The sequence below is a fragment of the Nipponia nippon genome, unplaced genomic scaffold (assembly GCF_047370975.1).
Source record: "Nipponia nippon isolate SJK-2023a ecotype South Korea unplaced genomic scaffold, ASM4737097v1 scaffold_46, whole genome shotgun sequence".
In the NCBI taxonomy this organism is placed as follows: Eukaryota; Metazoa; Chordata; class Aves; order Pelecaniformes; family Threskiornithidae; genus Nipponia; species Nipponia nippon.
This window is the reverse complement of record NW_028262365.1, coordinates 1,043,943-1,061,968: the sequence shown is the minus strand read 5'-3', so window position 1 is coordinate 1,061,968 and position 18,026 is coordinate 1,043,943. Positions and strand designations below refer to the sequence as shown.

Sequence of the window (18,026 nt, the reverse complement as noted above, 5' to 3'; positions counted from 1 at the left end):
TTTGGGGACACGGGGACAGGCTGGGTGGCACTGGGGGACACGGTGGGGACAGGCTGGGTGGCACTGGGGGACACGGGGACAGGCTGGGTGACATTTGGGGACACGGTGGGGACAGGCTGGGTGGCACTGGGGGACACGGGGACAGACTGGGTGACATTTGGGGACACGGTGGGGACAGACTGGGTGGCACTGGGGGACACGGGGACAGGCTGGGTGACATTTGGGGACACGGGGACAGGCTGGGTGGCACTGGGGGACACGGGGACAGGCTGGGTGACATTTGGGGACATGGTGGGGACAGACTGGGTGGCACTGGGGGACACGGGGACAGACTGGGTGACATTTGGGGACACGGTGGGGACAGGCTGGGTGGCACTGGGGGACGCGGGGACAGGCTGGGTGACATTTGGGGACACGGGGACAGGCTGGGTGGCACTGGGGGACCCAGCGCCGCTGTCCCCACCCCTTGGGGACAGGGACGGGGACGGGGGGGGTGACACACGCCCCCCCCCCCCCCGGGGCCATTTTGGGCCCCCCCCAGCGCAGAGGCCGCTGCCGAAACACGATTTATTCTCGTCCTCGCCCGGGGGGGGGGGGGGCAAAATGGGGGGGGAGGGGGCAAAGGGGGGGGGGGCAAAGTTGGGTGGGGCCGAAGAATGGGGGGGGGGGGGGGCCCAAAAATGGGGGGGGGGGGGGGGCCCAGAAAGCGGGGGGGGGGAGCTGGGGGGTATAAATAATGGGGGGGCGTAGTGCGAATGTGGGGGGGGGTCCCTAGAAATAAATTACTAAGGGGGGGGGGGCAGGGTGGCACGTGGGGGGTGGGTGCCCCCCACCCACCCAGCTGGGGGGGCGGGGGGGGGGGGGGGTCGGCTCCCGCCGCCCCTCGTTGCCGGTCATGGGGGCACCGGGGTGACCCCCCTCCCCCTCCCCCCCCCGCCGTGTTTAGTGGTTTTGGGGGTGGGGGGTGGGAAGGGGTCAAGGTCAAGGTCAAGGTCAAGGGGAGGGGTGCCCCCCCCCCCGCATCATGGGGGGTCCCCGGGGGGCGGGGGGCGCAGGCCGGCGGCGCAGAGCAGCAGGCAGTCCTTGGGGGCACCGGGGCGGGGGACCTGGGGACAAGGGGGGGGTCAGGGCGCGCGGCGGTGGCACTGTCACCCCCCACCCCCACCCCCCCCCTTGGGGCCCCCCCCCCCGCCTCCTGGGGACCCCCCCTCCCCCCCCCGGTCCAGGGTGTGGGGGTGCGGGGGGAGCGCGGGGAGGGGGAGGCAGCGTGGCCGGATGTGGCCTGAGGTGACAAATGGCGGGGAGGGGGGTGACACGGCCTGGGGGGGGTGGGGGGGTGGCAGTGGGCAGAGGTGACAGCCCAGGGGGGGTGGCGGTGCTGGAGGTGGCACCTCCCAGGGTGGTGGCACTGGCCAGGGGGGTGGCAGTGGCCAGGGGTGACAGCCCAGGGGGGTGGCAGTGCCACAGGTGACACCTCCCAGGATGGTGGCACCTCCCAGGATGGTGACACTTCCCAGAGGGGTGGCAGTGCCACAGGTGACACTTCCCAGGCTGGTGGCACTTCCCAGGGGGGTGACAGTGGCCAGAGGTGACAGCCCGGGGGGGTGGCAGTGCTGGAGGTGACACCTCCCAGGGTGGTGGCACTTCCCAGGGTGGTGGCACTGCGCAGCGTGGTGGCACTGCCCAGAGGTGACAGCCCGGGGGGGTGGCACCTCCCAGGATGGTGACACTTCCCAGGGGGGGTGGCAGTGCCACAGGTGACACCTTCCAGGGTGGTGGCACTGCCCAGCGTGGTGGCACTTGCCAGGCTGGTGGCAGTGGCCAGAGGTGACAGCCCAGGGGGGTGGCAGTGCTGGAAGTGACACCTTCCAGGGTGGTGGCACTTCCCAGGGTGGTGGCACTGCCCGGAGGTCACAGGCCAGGGTGGTGGCAGTGCCACAGGTGGCACTTCCCAGGATGGTGGCACTGCCCAGGGTGGTGACAGTGGCCAGAGGTGACAGCCCGGGGGGGTGGCACTTCCCAGGATGGTGGCAGTGCCACAGGTGGCACTTCCCAGAGTGGTGGCACTGCCCAGAGGTGACAGCCCAGGGGGGTGGCAGTGCTGGAGGTGACACCTTCCAGGGGGGTGGCACTTCCCAGGGTGGTGACAGTGGCCAGAGGTGACAGCCCGGAGGGGTGGCAGTGCTGGAGGTGACACCTCACAGGATGGTGGCGCTTCCCAGGGGGGGTGACAGTGGCCAGAGGTGACAGCCCGGGGGGGTGGCAGTGCTGGAGGTGACACCTTCCAGGGTGGTGGCACTTCCCAGGGTGGTGGCGCTTCACAGGGTGGTGGCACTGCCCAGAGGTGACAGCCCGGGGGGGTGGCACCTCCCAGGATGGTGACACTTCCCAGGGGGGCGGCAGTGCCACAGGTGACACCTTCCAGGGGGGTGGCACTGCCCAGGGGGGTGGCACTGCCCAGAGGTGACAGCCCGGGGGGGGGTGGTGGTGGCGGCACTTCCCAGGGTGGTGACAGTGGCCAGAGGTGACAGCCCGGGGGGGGGGGGGGGTGGTGGTGGCGGGACTTCCCAGGGTGGTGGCACTGCCCAGAGGTGACAGCCCGGGGGGGGTGGCACCTCCCAGGATGGTGACACTTCCCAGGGGGGCGGCAGTGCCACAGGTGACACCTTCCAGGGGGGTGGCACTGCCCAGAGGTGACAGCCCGGGGGGGGGGGGGGTGGTGGTGGCGGCACTTCCCAGGGTGGTGACAGTGGCCAGAGGTGACAGCCCGGGGGGGGGTGGTGGGGGGGTGGCACTGCCCGGCGGTGGCCCAGAGCCATGTGGCCGTGCCCTGGGGGTGGGGGGCATGCCCGGGGGGGGGGGGGTGACAGTGGCCGTGCCGGGGTGGCGGTGGCGGGGGGGTGACGGTGACGGTGACGGTGACAGTGACGTACCCGGGCCCAGAGCAGGAGGTGCCGGGACAGGGGCACCCCCAGGGGGGAGCGGAAAAGCCGGGGGGGGCCCCCGCCGCCGGGCTGCGGAGAGAGCAGAGAGCGTCAGCGGCCCCCGCACCCCCAAACCCCCCCCCCCCGCACCCCAAACCCCCCCCGCACCCCAAAACCCCCCCCTGCACCCCAACCCCCCCCCGCCCCCCAAAACCCCCTTACGTCCGCCGGGGGCTCCGCGGGGGGGCCGCGATGGCGGGGGGCTGCCCCGCGCCTCCTGCCGGGGGAACGGGGGGGGTCAGGGGGGGCCCCCCCCCAAACCCCCGACTTGGGGGGGCCCCCGCTTGGGGGAGGGGGTCAACCCCCCAAAAAACACCCTTTTGGGGTTCCCCCCCCCATTTTGGGGAGGGGGCAAAGCCCTGTGTCCCCCCCACCCCCCTGTTTTTGGGGTCCCCCCCCATTTTGGGGAGGGGGCAAAGCCCTGTGTCCCCCCCCACCCCCCTTTTTTGGGGTCCCCCCCCATTTTGGGGAGGGGGCAAGGCCCTGTGTCCCCCCCACCCCCTTTTTGGGGTTCCCCCCCCATTTTGGGGAGGGGGCAAAGCCCTGTGTCCCCCCACCTCCCCTTTTTTTGGGGTCCCCCCCATTTTGGGGAGGGGGCAAGGCCCTGTGTCCCCCCCACCCCCTTTTTGGGGTCCCCCCGCCATTTTGGGGAGGGGTTTTGGGGTCCGGGGGCTTTGGGGGGGGCTCAGGGGGCTTTGGGGGTCCGGGGGGGGGGATGGGGGCTTTGGGGGGGGGGGGGGCTTGGGGGTCCGGGGGGGGGATTTGGGGGGTTCGGGGGGTCAGAGGTTATGGGGGGGGTTGGGGGGTCCGGGGGGATTATGGGGGGGTTCCGGGGGTTTTGGGGGTCCGGGGGGATTATGGGGGGGTTCCGGGGGTCCGGGGGGGTTGGGGGGTCCGGGGGGCCCTTGCCTTCGCGCGGGGGGGCCCGGGCCCCGGGGGGGGCTCTGCACCCGCCGCAGCTTCGCTTCCAGTTCCAGGTTGCGGCTTTCGGCCTCCTGCAGCCGCCTGGGGGCGGGGCGGGGGGGGGGTCAAACGGGGACCCCCCGGTAACCCCCCCTCCGGTAACCCCCCCCCCCCGGTAACACCCCCCCCCCCGGACCCCCTCCACCCCCTCCCGGTGTCCTCCCCACACACACACCGGGTGCCCCCCCCCCCCATACCGGGTGCCCCCCCACCCCGGTACCGGTGCCCCCCCCCCCCCCCGTACCGGGCCAGCCCCTGTCCCGCCGCCCGCAGCAGCCCCAGCTCCCGCTCCAGCGCCGCCCGCCCGCTCCGCTCCGCCGCCAGCGCCGCCCGCAGCTCCGCCACCGGCCCCGCCGCCTCCGGTAACGCCGGCCCCGGGGGCTCCGGTAACGCCGGCCCCGCCGTCGGTAACGGCCCCGCCTCCGGTAACGCCGGCCCCGGGGGCTCCGGTAACGCCGGCCCCGCCGCCTCCGGTAACGCCGGCCGCGGGGGCTCCGGGGCCGCCGCCGGTCGCGCCTGCGGGAACGGAGGCTCCGTGGGGACCCGCCCCCCCCCCCCCCCCCGGGTACCGACCCCCCCCCCCCCCCCGGGGACCCCCGACCCCCCCCCCCCCCACCAGCACCGACCCCTCCGGTGCACCGGGACCCCCCCCCCCCCCGGCACTGAACCCCCCCGCCCCTCCCCCGGGCACCGACCCCCCCCCCTTCCAGCACCGGGACCCCCCCCAGGTACCGGGACCCCCCCATCCGGTACCGGGACCCCGCCCCGGGGTCAGGACCCCCCCCATCCGGTACCGGGACCCCCCCGGGTACCGGGACCCCCCCTGCCACGTACCGGTTCCTCAGGGGGTGCCCGGGGGGGCTCCGTGCCCGGGGGGGGCCACAACCGGGGGGCGACGTCCGCGGGGGGCCCCCATGGGTGGGGGGGAGCTGGGCGGGGGGGGGGCCCCCTGTGGGGAGGGGGGCGCTCCCGTGGGTGGGGGAGGGGGTCCCGTGGGTGCGGGGGTCCCCATGGGAGGGGGGGGGTCCTTTTTGGAGGGGGGGGCCCGTGGGTGCGGGGGTCCCTACAGGCGGGGGGGTCCCCACGGGTGGGGGGTCCCCACGGGTAGGGGGGTCTCTATGGCCAGGGGGGTCCCCGTGGGTGGGGGGGTCCCCACGAGTGGGGGGTCCCCACGGGTGGGGGTCTCTATGGCCAGGGGGGTCCCCGTGGGTGGGGGGTCCTCACGAGTGGGGGGTCCCCACGGGTGGGGGGGTCTCTATGGCCAGGGGGGTCCCCGTGGGTGGGGGGTCCTCACGAGTGGGGGGTCCCCACGGGTGGGGGGGTCTCTATGGCCAGGGGGTCCCCGTGGGTGGGGGGTCCTCACGAGTGGGGGGTCCCCACGGGTGGGGGGGTCTCTATGGCCAGGGGGTCCCCGTGGGTGGGGGTCCCCACGAGTGGGGGTCCCCGTCTCCGGGGGGTCCCCCAATCCCCCTCCAGCTCCATGGCCATGTCCTGGTCCCACTCCTCATCTTCCTCCTCCTCTTCCTCCGCCTCCTCCTCCTCCTCCTCTTCCTCCTCCCTGGGGCGGGGGGGGACACGGGGGGGGGGTGTCACGGACACGCGGGGGGGGGGTACACGACACACCCCCATCTCCACAGTGCCCCCGCCACCCCGTGTGTCCCCCCCCCCGAGCCCTCCCCCTCCACGCCCCTCCCCACGCCCCTCCCCACGCCCCTCCCCCCCCCCCCCGCTCACCCGGGCTCCCCACGCGGGTACGAGTACCCCACGAAGGGCAGGGGCAGGCCCCGCCCGGGGGGGGCCCACGGCTCCGCGGGGGGGTCCTGGGGGGAGGGGGCGTTAGATGGTGGGGGGGTGGGTCCCCAGGGGGTCCCATGGGGGGGGTTCCCATGGGGGGGGGGGTTTCCCATGGGGGGGGGGCCCGGGGGTCCCATGGGGCGGGGGTGTCGCGGTCTGGGGTCCCATGGGGGGGGGGGGGGTCCCATGGGGGTCGGGGTCTCATGGGGGGGCTGGGATGGGGGGGTCCCCAGGGGGTCCCATGGGGGGGTTCCCATGGGGGGGGCTGCGGTGGGGGGGGGTCCCCAGGGGGTCCCATGGGGGGGTTCCCATGGGGGGGGCTGCGGTGGGGGGGTCCCCAGGGGGTCCCATGGAGGGGGGTCCCTTGAGGGGGTCCCGGGATGGAGGGTCCCATTATGGGGGGGGGTCCCAGTATGGGGGTCCCGTGGGGGGGGGGGTATCCCATTGGGAGGGGGTCCCCGGGGGGGTCCCATGGGGGGGTCCCAGTCTGGGGTCCCACTGGGGGGGTCCCATGGTGGGGGGGGGGGTCCCATTGGGAGAGGTCCCATGGGGGGTTCCCGGTCTCGGGGTCCCGGGATGGAGGGTCCCATTATGGGGGGGGGGTGTCCAGTATGGGGGTCCCATGGGGGGGTCCCAGTCTGGGGTCCCACTGGGGGGGGTCCCATTGGGAGAGGTCCCATGGGGGGGTTCCCGGTCTGGGGGTCCCAGGATGGAGGGTCCCATTATGGGGGGGGGGGGTGTCCAGTATGGGGGTCCCATGGGGGGGGGTCCCTTGGGGGGATGGAGGGTCCCATTATGGGTGGGGGTCCCAGTATGGGGGTCCCATGGGGGGAGGGTCCCTTGGGGGGTCCCGGGATGGAGGGTCCCATTATGGGGGGGGGGTCCAGTATGGGGGTCCCATGGGGGGGGTCCCTTGGGGGGATGGAGGGTCCCATTATGGGTGGGGGTCCCAGTATGGGGGTCCCATGGGGGGGGGTCCCTTGGGGGGTCCCGGGATGGAGGGTCCCATTATGGGTGGGGGGGTCCCAGTATGGGGGTCCCATGGGGGGGGGGGTCCCTTGGGGGGGTCCCGGGATGGAGGGTCCCATTATGGGTGGGGGGGTCCCAGTATGGGGGTCCCATGGGGGGGGGGGGGTCCCTTGGGGGGTCCCGGGATGGAGGGTCCCATTATGGGGGGGGGGGTCCAGTATGGGGGTCCCATGGGGGGGGGTCCCTTGGGGGGATGGAGGGTCCCATTATGGGTGGGGGGGTCCCAGTATGGGGGTCCCATGGGGGGGGGGTGTCCAGTATGGGGGTCCCATGGCGGGGGGGGGGTCCCTTGGGGGGATGGAGGGTCCCATTATGGGGGGGGGGGGGGGTCCAGTATGGGGGTCCCATGGGGGGGGTCCCGGTCTGGGGTCCCATGGGGGGGGGCGGTCCCTGGGGGGGGGGGGGGGCGTGGGGGTCCCATGCGGGGGGGCGGTCCCTGGGGGGGTCCCCGGGGGGTGTGGGGGGGGGGGGGGGGCGGGGGTTCCCGGCGCCGGGAGGGGAGGGGTCGGGGTTCCCGGCGCCCCGCCGCCCGCACCGGCTGGCTGAGGCCGTCCTCCAGCACGTCGAAGTTGGAGGTGTCGGCGTCGGGGGCGCCGGCGGCGGCGGGGGCGAAGGGGGGCGCGGCGCGGCGGAGCGCGGCCCAGCGCAGCCCCGCGAACAGCGGCAGCCGCCGGAAGTCGCGCGCCCCGCCCCGCCCCAGCCGCGCCTCCCGCGCGCACAGCAGCCCGCGCACCAGCTCGCGCGCCGCCGCCGGCACCCGCGGCCACGCCCCCGGCGCGGCCACGCCCTCCCCGCCGCCGCCGCCGCCGCCGCCGGCCGCGCCCTCGTCGCCCGTGGCCACGCCCACGCCGCCCGGCGGAGGGGGCGGGGCCGGCTCCGGATCCTCCGGTAGGTGGAGGTGGTCCTGGGGGCGGGGCCGGGCTCAGCCGGGAGGTGCAGGAGCCTCCCAGTGCCTTCCAGTAACCACCAGTAACCCCCCCAGTGCTCACCAGCAACCACCAGTAACCACCCCCGGTGCCTCCCAGTAACCACCAGTAACCCCCCAGTGCCCACCACTAACCACCAGTAACCACCCCCGGTGCCTCCCAGTAACCACCAGTAACCACCAGTGCCCACCACTAACCACCAGTAAGCCCCCCCAGTGCCTCCCAGTAACCACCAGTAACCACCACTGCCTCCCAGTAACCCCCCAGTGCCCACCAGTAACCACCAGTAACCCCCCAGTGCCTCCCAGTAACCACCAGTAACCCCCAGTAACCCCCCAGTGCCCACCAGTAACCACCCCCAGTGCCTCCCAGGAACCACCAGTAACCCCCAGTGCCTCCCAGTAACCCCCCAGTGCCCACCAGTAACCACCAGTAACCCTCCAGTGCCTCCCAGTAACCACCAGTAACCCCCAGTAACCCCCCAGTGCCCACCAGTAACCACCCCCAGTGCCTCCCAGTAACCACCAGTAACCACCAGTAACCCCCAGTGCCTCCCAGTAACCCCCCAGTGCCCACCAGTAACCACCAGTAAGCCCCCCAGTGCCTCCCAGGAACCACCAGTAACCACCCCCAGTGCCTCCCAGTAACCACCAGTAACCACCAGTAACCCCCAGTGCCTCCCAGTAACCTCCCCGTTGCTCCCAATGCCTCCCAGTCCCCCCCAGTGCCCTCCCAGTTCGCCCAGTTCACTCCCAGTCCCCCCCACTGTCTCCCACTCCCCCCAGTGCCTCCCAGTAACCCCCCAGTGCCCTCCCAGTTCCCCCCAGTGCCTCCCAGTAACATCCCAGTAACCTCCCAGTGCCTCCCAGTAACACCCCGGTAACCCCCCAGTAACCTCCCTGCGCCTCCCAGACCTCTCCCAGCACCCCCCAGTGCCTCCCAGTTCCCCCCAGTGCCCTCCCAGTCCCCCCCAGTGCCTCCCAGTAACCCCCCAGTGTCTCCCAGTAACCTCCCAGTCCCCCCCCAGTGCCTCCCAGTAACCTCCCAGTAACATCCCTGTGCCTCCCAGACCTCTCCCAGCACCCCCTAGTGCCTCCCAGTCCCCCCCAGTGCCTCCCAGTTCCCCCCAGTGCCCTCCCAGCACCCCCCAGTGCCCACCCAGTCCCCCCGTGCCTCCCAGTTCCCCCCCCCCAGTCCCCCCCAGTGCCTCCCAGTGCCCTCCCAGTCCCCCAGTGCCTCCCAGTAACCCCCCAGTGCTTCCCAGTAACCTCCCAGTGCCTCCCAGTAACCTCCCATTACCTCCCTGACCTCTCCCAGCACCCCCCAGTGCCTCCCAGTGCCCCCCCAGTGCCTTCCAGTCCCCCCCAGTGCCTCCCAGTCCCCCCCAATGCCTCCCAGTAACCTCCCAGTGCCTCCCAGTAACCTCCCATTACCCATGCGCCTCCCAAACCACTCCCAGCACCCCCCAGTGCCTCCCAGTAACCCCCCCGTTGCTCCCAATGCCTCCCAGTCCCCCCCAGTGCCTCCCAGTCCCCCCAGTGCCCTCCCAGTAACCTCCTAGTGCCTCCCAGTTCCCCCCCAGTGCCCTCCCAGCCCCCCAGTGCCTCCCAGTTCCCCCCAGTGCCCTCCCAGTCCCCCCCAGTGCCCTCCCAGTTGCCCCCAGTGCCCCCCAGTAACCTCCCAGTGCCTCCCAGTAACATCCCAGTAACCTCCCAGTAACTTCCCATTACCTCCCTGCACCTCCCAGACATCTCCCAGCACCCCCAGTGCCTCTCAGTTCCCCCCCAGTGCCCTCCCAGTCCCCCCCAGTGCCTCCCAGTTCCCCCCAGTGCCTCCCAGTAACCTCCCAGTGCCTCCCAGTTCCCCCCCAGTGCCCTCCCAGTAACCTCCCAGAGCCTCCCAGTTCCCCCCCAGTGCCCTCCCAGTCCCCCCCAGTGCCTCCCAGTTCCCCCCAGTGCATCCCAGTCCCCCCCAGTGCCCTCCCAGTCACCTCCCAGTGCCTCCCAGTGCCCTCCCAGTCCCTCCCAGTGCCCTCCCGCACCTGGAAGTGGAGGATCTTGGCGTAGGTCTCCAGGACGGACTCGGCGAAGAAGGGGGTGCGGCCGAAGAACATCTCGTAGGCCAGTACGCCCAGTGCCCACCAGTCGCACTCGGGGCCGTAGGAGCGGGCGGGGTCCTCCACCGCCAGCAGGATCTCGGGGGACAGGTAGTCGGGGGTCCCCACCGCCACCGAGGAGCGCACCTGGGGACGGGGGGCGTGGGGACATCAGGGGGACAGGGGACACCGGGACGGGGGGCATGGGGACATGGGGACACTGGGACATCACTGGGACAGGGGACACTGGGACGGGGGACATGGGGACACTGGGACATCACTGGGACAGGGGACACTGGGACGGGGGACATGGGGGCACTGGGACATCACTGGGACAGGGGACAGGGGACACTGGGACATGGGGACAGGGGACAGGGGACACTGGGACATCACTGGGACAGGGGACAGGGGACACTGGGACACTGAGATGGGGGACACGGGGACACTGGGACATCACTGGGACAGGGGACAGGGGACACTGGGACAGGGGACATGGGGACACTGGGACATCACTGGGACAGGGGACGGGACACTGGGATGGGGACACTGGGATGGGGGTATGGGGACACTGGGACATGGGGACAGGGGACATGGGGACACTGGGATGGGGTATGGGGACATGGGGACACTGGGACATGGGGACAGGGGACATGGGGACACTGGGATGGGGTATGGGGACATGGGGACACTGGGACAGGGGGACAGGGGACACTGGGACGGGGGTATGGGGACACTGGGACATGGGGACATCATGGGGTATGGGGACACAGGGACAGGAGACATGGGGACAAGGGACATGGGGACATCATGGGGTATGGGGACATGGGGATGGGGATAGGGGACATGGGGACATGGGGACATGAGATGTTAGGACAGGGGACGTTGGGACAGGGGCACATAGGGACAGGGGACATGAGGATGGAGGGACACTGGGACGGGGGACATGGGGACACACACGGGGATGGGGAGGTGGGGACATGGGGACGTGGGGACAGGGGGACTGGGGACACGGATGGGGGACACGGGGACGTGGGGACGGGGGATTCTCTGGGTACTCGTAGCAGGGCTGAGCTCCGGGTCACCCCCCCCGTCCCCCATGTCCCCGTGTCCCCCCGTGTCCCCCCGTGTCCCCCCGTGTCCCCGTGTCCCCACTCACGGTGCCATCAGGCCCCAGCTTGAGGCAGGAGCCGAAGTCCCCGAGGCGCAGGTGGCCCCAGCGATCCAGCAGGATGTTGTCGGGCTTGATGTCCCTGCGGGGGCCTCTGTCACCCCCCTGTCCCCACGTCCCCCCCGTGCCCCCCCCCCCCCCCGTGTCCCCCCCGTGTCCCTCCTGTGGCCCCCTGCTCCTCCTGCTGTCCCCAAATCGCCCCCATGTCCCCATACCCTCGTCTCCCCCACCCCGCGCCGTGTCCCCCCGCGTCCCCACGTCCCCCCGCGTCCCCACGTGTCCCCACGTCCCCCCGCGTCCCCCCGCGTCCCCCTGCGTGTCCCCACGTGTCCCCGCGTGTCCCCACGTCCCCCCGCGTCCCCACGTCCCCCCCACGTGTCCTCACGTCCCCCCACGTGTGTCCACATCCCCCCGCGCGTCCCCATGTTCCCCCCACGTGTCCCCACGTCCCCCCGCGTCCCCCTGCGTGTCCCCACGTCCCCCCACGTGTCCCCACGTGTCCCCGCATGTCCCCACGTCCCCCTGCGCGTCCCCACGTCCCCCTGCGCACCCCCACGTCCCCCCCACGTCCCCCCCACGTGTCCCCCCGTCCCCCCCACGTGTCCCCACACGTCCCCACGTCCCCCCGCGCGCCCCCACGGCCCCCCACGGCCCCCCTGCGTGTCCCCACGTGTCCCCCCACGTGTCCCCACGTCCCCCCACGTCCTCCTGCGCGTCCCCACGTCCCCACTGCGTGTCCCCACGTGCCCCCACGTGCCCCCATGTCCCCCCCACGTGTCCCCACGTCCCCCCACGTCCCCCCGCGTGTCCCCACGTCCCCCCCGCGTGTCCCCACGTGCCCCCACGTGCCCCCATGTCCCCCCCACGTGTCCCTACATCCCCCCACGTCCCCCCGCGTGTCCCCACGTGTCCCCACGTGTCCCCCATGTCCCCCCCACGTGTCCCCCCGTCCCCCCGCGCGCCCTCACATCCCCCCTGCGTGTCCCCACGCCCCCCCCACGTCCCCCCGCGTGTCCCCACGTCCCCCCGCGTGTCCCCGCGTGTCCCCACGTCCCCCCCGCGTGTCCCCACGTGCCCCCCCGCCCCCCTGCGCGCCCACCGGTGGACGTAGCCCAGGCGGTGGACGGAGTCGATGGCCATGACCAGCTCGGCCAGGTAGAAGCGAGCCATGGCCAGCGGCAGCCGGTCCCCGAACTTGCTGAGCAGGGTCAGGAGGTCGCCCCCCACGTAGTACTCCATCACCAGGTACTGCGGGGACACGGGGACAGCGGCGTGGGGACAGCGGCGGGCACGGGGCTGGGGGCGGGGGGGCGGCGGGGTGGCATGGGGACACGGGGCTGGGGGCAGGGGGGTGGCATGGGGACACGGGGCTGGGGGCAGAGGGTGGCATGGGGACACAGGGATGGGGGTGTGGGGACGGGGGGTGGCATGGGGACACGGGGCTGGGGACATGGGGGTGGCATGGGGACACGGGGTGGGGACGTGGGGACATGGGGGTGGCATGGGGACACGGGGCTGGGGACATGGGGGTGGCATGGGGACACGGGGTGGGGACGTGGGGACATGGGGGTGGCATGGGGACACGGGGCTGGGGGCAGGGGGTGGCATGGGGACACGGGGATGGGGGCGTGGGGACGTGGGGGTGGCATGGGGACACGGGGATGGGGGCGGGGGGTGGCATGGGGACACGGGGCTGGGGGCGTGGGGACGTGGGGGTGGCATGGGGACACGGGGCTGGGGGCAGGGGGGTGGCATGGGGACACGGGGTGGGGACGTGGGGACATGGGGGTGGCATGGGGACACGGGGCTGGGGGCAGGGGGGTGGCATGGGGACACGGGGATGGGGGCGTGGGGACGTGGGGGTGGCATGGGGACACGGGGCTGGGGGCAGGGGGTGGCATGGGGACACGGGGCTGGGGGCGTGGGGACGTGGGGGTGGCATGGGGACACGGGGCTGGGGGCGGGGGGGTGGCATGGGGACACAGGGATGGGGGTGTGGGGACGTGGGGGTGGCATGGGGACACGGGGCTGGGGGCAGGGGGTGGCATGGGGACACGGGGATGGGGGCGTGGGGATGTGGGGGTGGCATGGGGACACGGGGCTGGGGGCGTGGGGGTGGCATGGGGACACGGGGTGGGGACGTGGGGACATGGGGGTGGCATGGGGACACGGGGCTGGGGACATGGGGGTGGCATGGGGACACGGGGCTGGGGGCAGGGGGGTGGCAGGGGGACACGGGGTGGGGACGTGGGGACATGGGGGTGGCATGGGGACACGGGGCTGGGGGCGGGGGGTGGCATGGGGACACGGGGATGGGGGCGTGGGGGCACCCAAGGGTGCTGGGGGCTGTGTCCCCATGGCGGGGTGTCCCCACAGGGTGTCCCCACGGGGTGTCCCCACGGGGCGGTGTCCCCACAGGGTGTCCCCACAGGGTGTCCCCACGGGGTGTCCCCACGCGGCGGTGTCCCCTGTCCCCACGGGGTGTCCCCACGGGGCGGTGTCCCCACGGGGTGTCCCCACGGGGCGGTGTCCCCTGTCCCCACGGGGTGTCCCCTCACCAGGCACTGGGTGTCCTGGAAGGCGAAGTGGAGGCGGGTGATCCAGCGCCGGTCCCCCCGCGCCAGCACCTCCCGCTCCTCGCGGAAGCAGGACACCTGGGGACACGGGGACGGGCGACACGGGTGGCATCGGTGTCACCTCCCCCCCCTCGGGGGCACCGCCGGGGTCACCCCCAGGCACTGAGGTCACCTGCAAGGTCACCCCCCCCCCCCCCCGTCAGCCCTGGGGACCTGGTGTCGCCCCCCAGTGCCACCAACCCAGTGCCACCCCTGTCCCACCTCTGTCCCCATCGCCCCCTGTCCCCTCCGTGTCCCCGCGTCCCCCTACATCCCCGTGTCCCCCCATGTCCCCCCCGTCTCCCCTCCTGTCCCCACGTCCCCCCATGTCCCCACATCTCCCCACATCCCCATGTCCCCCCGTGTCCCCCTGTGTCCCCGTGTCCCCCACCCTCCTGCCACCCCTGTGTCCCCCACGTCCCCAGTCCCCCCATGTCCCCACGTCCCCATGTCCCCACGTCCCCCCACGTCCCCCCATGTCCCCATGTCCCCCTGTGTCCCCGTGTCCCCCACCCTCCTGCCACCCCCGTGTCCCCCATGTCCCCCTGTGTCCCCTCGTGTCCCCATGTCCCCACGTCCCCCCACGTCCCCATGTCCCCCATCCTCCTGCCACCCCCATGTCCCCCCGTGTCCCTGCATCCCCCCATGTCCCCCTACTTCCCCACGTCCCCCCATATACCCTCGTGTCCCCACGTCCCCCCACGTCCCCACATCCCCACGTCCCCCCACGTCTCCATGTCCCCCCGTCCCCTTGTGTCCCCACGTCCCCCCATGTCCCCACGTCCCCTCATGTCCCCACGTCCCCCCACATCCCCATGTCCCCACGTCCCCTCGTGTCCCCACATCCCCCACGTCCCCATGTCCCCACGTCCCCATGTCCCCCCACGTCCCCCCATGTCCCCACATCCCCTCGTGTCCCCACGTCCCCCCACGTCCCCATGTCCCCCCACGTCCCCACGTCCCCCCACGTCCCCATGTCCCCATGTCCCCCCACGTCCCCACGTCCCCCCACGTCCCCCCATGTCCCCACGTCCCCACGTCCCCATGTCCCCATGTCCCCCCACGTCCCGCCATGTCCCCACGTCCCCACGTCCCCCCACGTCCCCCCATGTCCCCACGTCCCCTCATGTCCCCACGTCCCCCCACGTCCCCCCACGTCCCCCCACGTCCCCACATCCCCATGTCCCCCCACGTCCCCCCATGTCCCCACATCCCCGTGTCCCCCCACGTCCCCATGTCCCCACGTCCCCTCGTCCCCCCACGTCCCCACATCCCCCCACGTCCCCACGTCCCCACGTCCCCATATCCCCCCACGTCCCCCCATGTCCCCACGTCCCCACGTCCCCATGTCCCCACGTCCCCACGTCCCCATATCCCCCCACGTCCCGCCATGTCCCCACGTCCCCCCACGTCCCCACGTCCCCACGTCCCCCCGTGTCCCCCCGCGTCCCCTCACCTCCCCGCGCCGCAGCATGTCCCACTTGTTCATGATCTTCATGGCGTAGATGCGCCCCGACTCCTTCAGCCGCACCACGGCCACCTGCGGCGTCACCCGCGCCGTCACCCGCGGTGTCACCCGCGGTGTCACCCGCGGTGTCGTCGTGTCCCCCCCCCCCCCCGCTCACCTCGCTGAAGGCCCCGCGCCCGATCACCTTCAAAATCTCGAAGTCGCTTCGCTGCAGCTGCAGCTCCCGCACCCGGGCGACCACCGGCTCCGCTGCGGGGGGGGGGGCACCCATGGGTGGGGGGGGCAGCACCCATGGGGGGGGGGGGCAGCACCCATGGGGGGGGAAGGGTCGGTTACGGGGGGAGGGGGAGGGGGGGGGGGGGGGGGGGACAACCTCAATACGAGCCACTGGAGAATCCACTACGGGGGGGAGCTGGGGGGGGGGGGCGGGGGGGTCAGTGGGGAGGGGGTGACAGTGGGGGGTGACAGTGGGGGGGACAGTTGGGGGGAGCAGTGGGGAGGGGGTGACAGTGGGGGCGTGACAGTGGGGGGACAGTGGGGGGGCTGTGGGGAGGGGGTGACAGTGGGGGCGTGACAGTGGGGGGACACAGTGTGGGGGGTGACAGTGGGGGGGGACAGTGGGGGGGGGTGACGGGGGGCAAGGGGGGGACAGTGGGGGGCAGTGGGGGGTGACAGTGGGGGAGTGACAGTCGGGGGGTGACAGTGGGGGGCAGTGGGGGGGTGACAGTGGGGGTGACAGTGGGGGGGACAGTGGGGGGGTGACAGTGGGGGGTGACGGGGGGTGACAGTGGGGGCGTGACAGTGGGGGGACACAGTGTGGGGGGGTGACAGTGGGGGGGTGACAATGGGGGGGGTGATGGGGGGGCAAGGGGGGACAGTGGGGGGCAGTGGGGGTGACAGTGGGGGGGGGGGTGACGGGGGGGCAAGGGGGGACAGTGGGGGGCAGTGGGGGGGTGACAATGGGGGGGTGACAGTGGGGGGGTGACAGTGGGGGGGGGGTCAGAGCCGGGGGGGAGGTGACAGCCCGGGGGGAGGTGACAGCCCGGGGGGGGGAGATGACAGCCCGGGGGGGGTGTGACAGCCCCGGGGGGGAGGTGACAGCCGGGGGGGGGAGGGGACACCCTCGGTGCGGCGGGGGGGGGGGGGCGGCCGCGCACCCGCAGCCCATTTATGGCCGCGGAGCGACCGGTGCCCGCGGCGGGGGGGGGGCAGGGCCCGCCGTGCCCAGAAAAGGAGCGGAGCCGCCGGCCCCCCCGCCCCGCCCCCCCCCCCCGAGCGACCCCGGTGGCCGGGACCCCCCGGTACCGGATCCCACCCCCAAGCCCCGGTCCTGCTCCCGGACCCCCCGGTCCCGGACCCCCCGGCTCCGGACCCCCCCCGGTTATGGATCCCCCCCGGTCCGGTCCCCCCGGTCCGGTCCCCCCCGGTCCCGGATCCCCCAGTTCCGGACCCCCCGGTTCCGGACCCCCCGGTTATGGACCCCCCCCCAATCCCGTACCCCCCCAGTCCCGGACCCCCCGGTCCGGTACCCCCCGGTCCCAGAGCCCCCAGTCCCGGACCCCCCGGTTATGGACTCCCCAGTCCCGTACCCCCCCCATCCCGTGCCCCCCGGTCCCGGACCCCAGCCCCGGACCCCCCCGGTCCCGTCCCCTCCAGTCCCGGACCCCCCAGTCCGGTACCCCCCGGTCCGGTACCCCCCCCCGGTCCCGTACCCCACCATCCCGTACCCACCCCTGGTCCCGTCCCCCCCGGTCCGGTACCCCCGGTCCCGTGTCCCCCCCCCCCGTCCCGTACCCCCGGTCCGGTACCCCCCGGTCCGGTACCCCCCGGTCCCGTGTCCCCCCCCGTCCCGTACCCCCCGGTCCGGTACCCCCCGGTCCGGTACCCCCCGGTCCCGTGTCCTCCCCCCATCCCGTACCCCCCGGTCCCGTACCCCCCGGTCCCGTGTCGTCCCCCCGGTCCCGTACCCCCCGGTCCGGTACCCCCCCGGTCCGGTACCCCCCGGTCCCGTGTCCCCCCCGGTCCCGTACCCCCCGGTCCGGTACCCCCCGGTCCCGTACCCCCCGGTCCCGTACCCCCCGGTCCGGTACCCCCCGGTCCCGTGTCCCCCCCCCGGTCCCGTACCCCCCGGTCCGGTACCCCCCGGTCCCGTGTCCCCCCCGGTCCCGTACCCCCCGGTCCGGTACCCCCGGTCCGGTACCCCCCGGTCCCGTGTCCCCCCCCGGTCCCGTACCCCCCGGTCCGGTACCCCCCGGTCCGGTACCCCCCGGTCCCGTGTCCCCCCCGGTCCCGTACCCCCCGGTCCTGTACCCCCCGGTCCCGTGTCCCCCCCCGGTCCGGTACCCCCCGGTCCCGTGTCCCCCCCCCGGTCCGGTACCCCCCGGTCCTGTACCCCCCGGTCCCGTGTCCCCCCCCCCCGGTCCCGTACCCCCCGGTCCTGTACCCCCCGGTCCCGTGTCCCCCCCCGGTCCGGTACCCCCCGGTCCGGTACCCCCCGGTCCCGTGTCCCCCCCCCCCCCGGTCCCGCCCCCCTCACCCCAGCTCAGGAACTCCCGGACGTGCTTCTCGCCGTTGTCCCCGTTCCTCCCGCCGCCGGGGGGGGGGTCCGGGTCCCGGTGGCGCAGCCGGTGCCGCAGCCCCCCCGCCAGCCCCAGCAGCAGATCCAGCAGCGCCTCCAGCCCCAGCGCCCCCCGCCCCAGCGCCAGCGCCCGCAGCCGCTCCCGCCGCCCCGGGGGAGCCGCCATCGCCCGGCCCGAGCGGGGCCGCTCAGCGCCGCCCCGGGCCCCGCCGCCCACCGGGAGGGAGGGAACGGGGCGGGGGGGGGGGCACGGCCGGTGGAGCACCTACGGGGGAGGGGGGGGGGGGGGGGGCGCGGCCGGTAAGCGGCAGCGGGAGGGGAGGCACCGCCGGGGGTCGGGATACCCCCCCCCCCCCCCGGGACCCCCGTTGCCGACCCCCGGGGCACCGGGACCCCCTATTACCGA

General features: G+C 73.9%; 1 protein-coding gene across 1 annotated transcript; it reads right to left on the bottom strand.

The window, feature by feature from the left end:
* Positions 1-3,763: 3,763 nt before the first annotated feature.
* Positions 3,764-17,838, bottom strand: DMPK (DM1 protein kinase). The gene is made up of 14 exons (XM_087729655.1): positions 17,579-17,838; positions 15,200-15,291; positions 15,031-15,114; positions 13,518-13,613; positions 12,059-12,207; positions 10,948-11,041; positions 9,738-9,938; positions 7,306-7,674; positions 5,682-5,767; positions 5,379-5,505; positions 5,242-5,272; positions 4,782-4,876; positions 4,192-4,463; positions 3,764-3,989 (listed from the first exon to the last, which is right to left on the bottom strand). Exons 1-14 carry the CDS (start codon positions 17,784-17,786, stop codon positions 3,764-3,766), a joined length of 2,130 nt encoding a protein of 709 aa, XP_087585781.1. The 5' UTR covers positions 17,787-17,838.
* Between the last annotated feature and the right edge of the window lie 188 nt (positions 17,839-18,026).

Excerpts from the sequence above, each read along its gene's own strand:
- DMPK (XM_087729655.1), bottom strand. The coding sequence starts at position 17,786 with ATGGCGGCTCCCCCGGGGCGGCGGGAGCGGCTGCGGGCGCTGGCGCTG. Across the intron at positions 12,208-13,517 it reads TCCAGGACACCCAGTGCCTG|TACCTGGTGATGGAGTACTA; the intron begins GTGAGGGGACAC and ends GTGTCCCCGCAG. Across the intron at positions 11,042-12,058 it reads CGCCTGGGCTACGTCCACCG|GGACATCAAGCCCGACAACA; the intron begins GTGGGCGCGCAG and ends AGGCCCCCGCAG.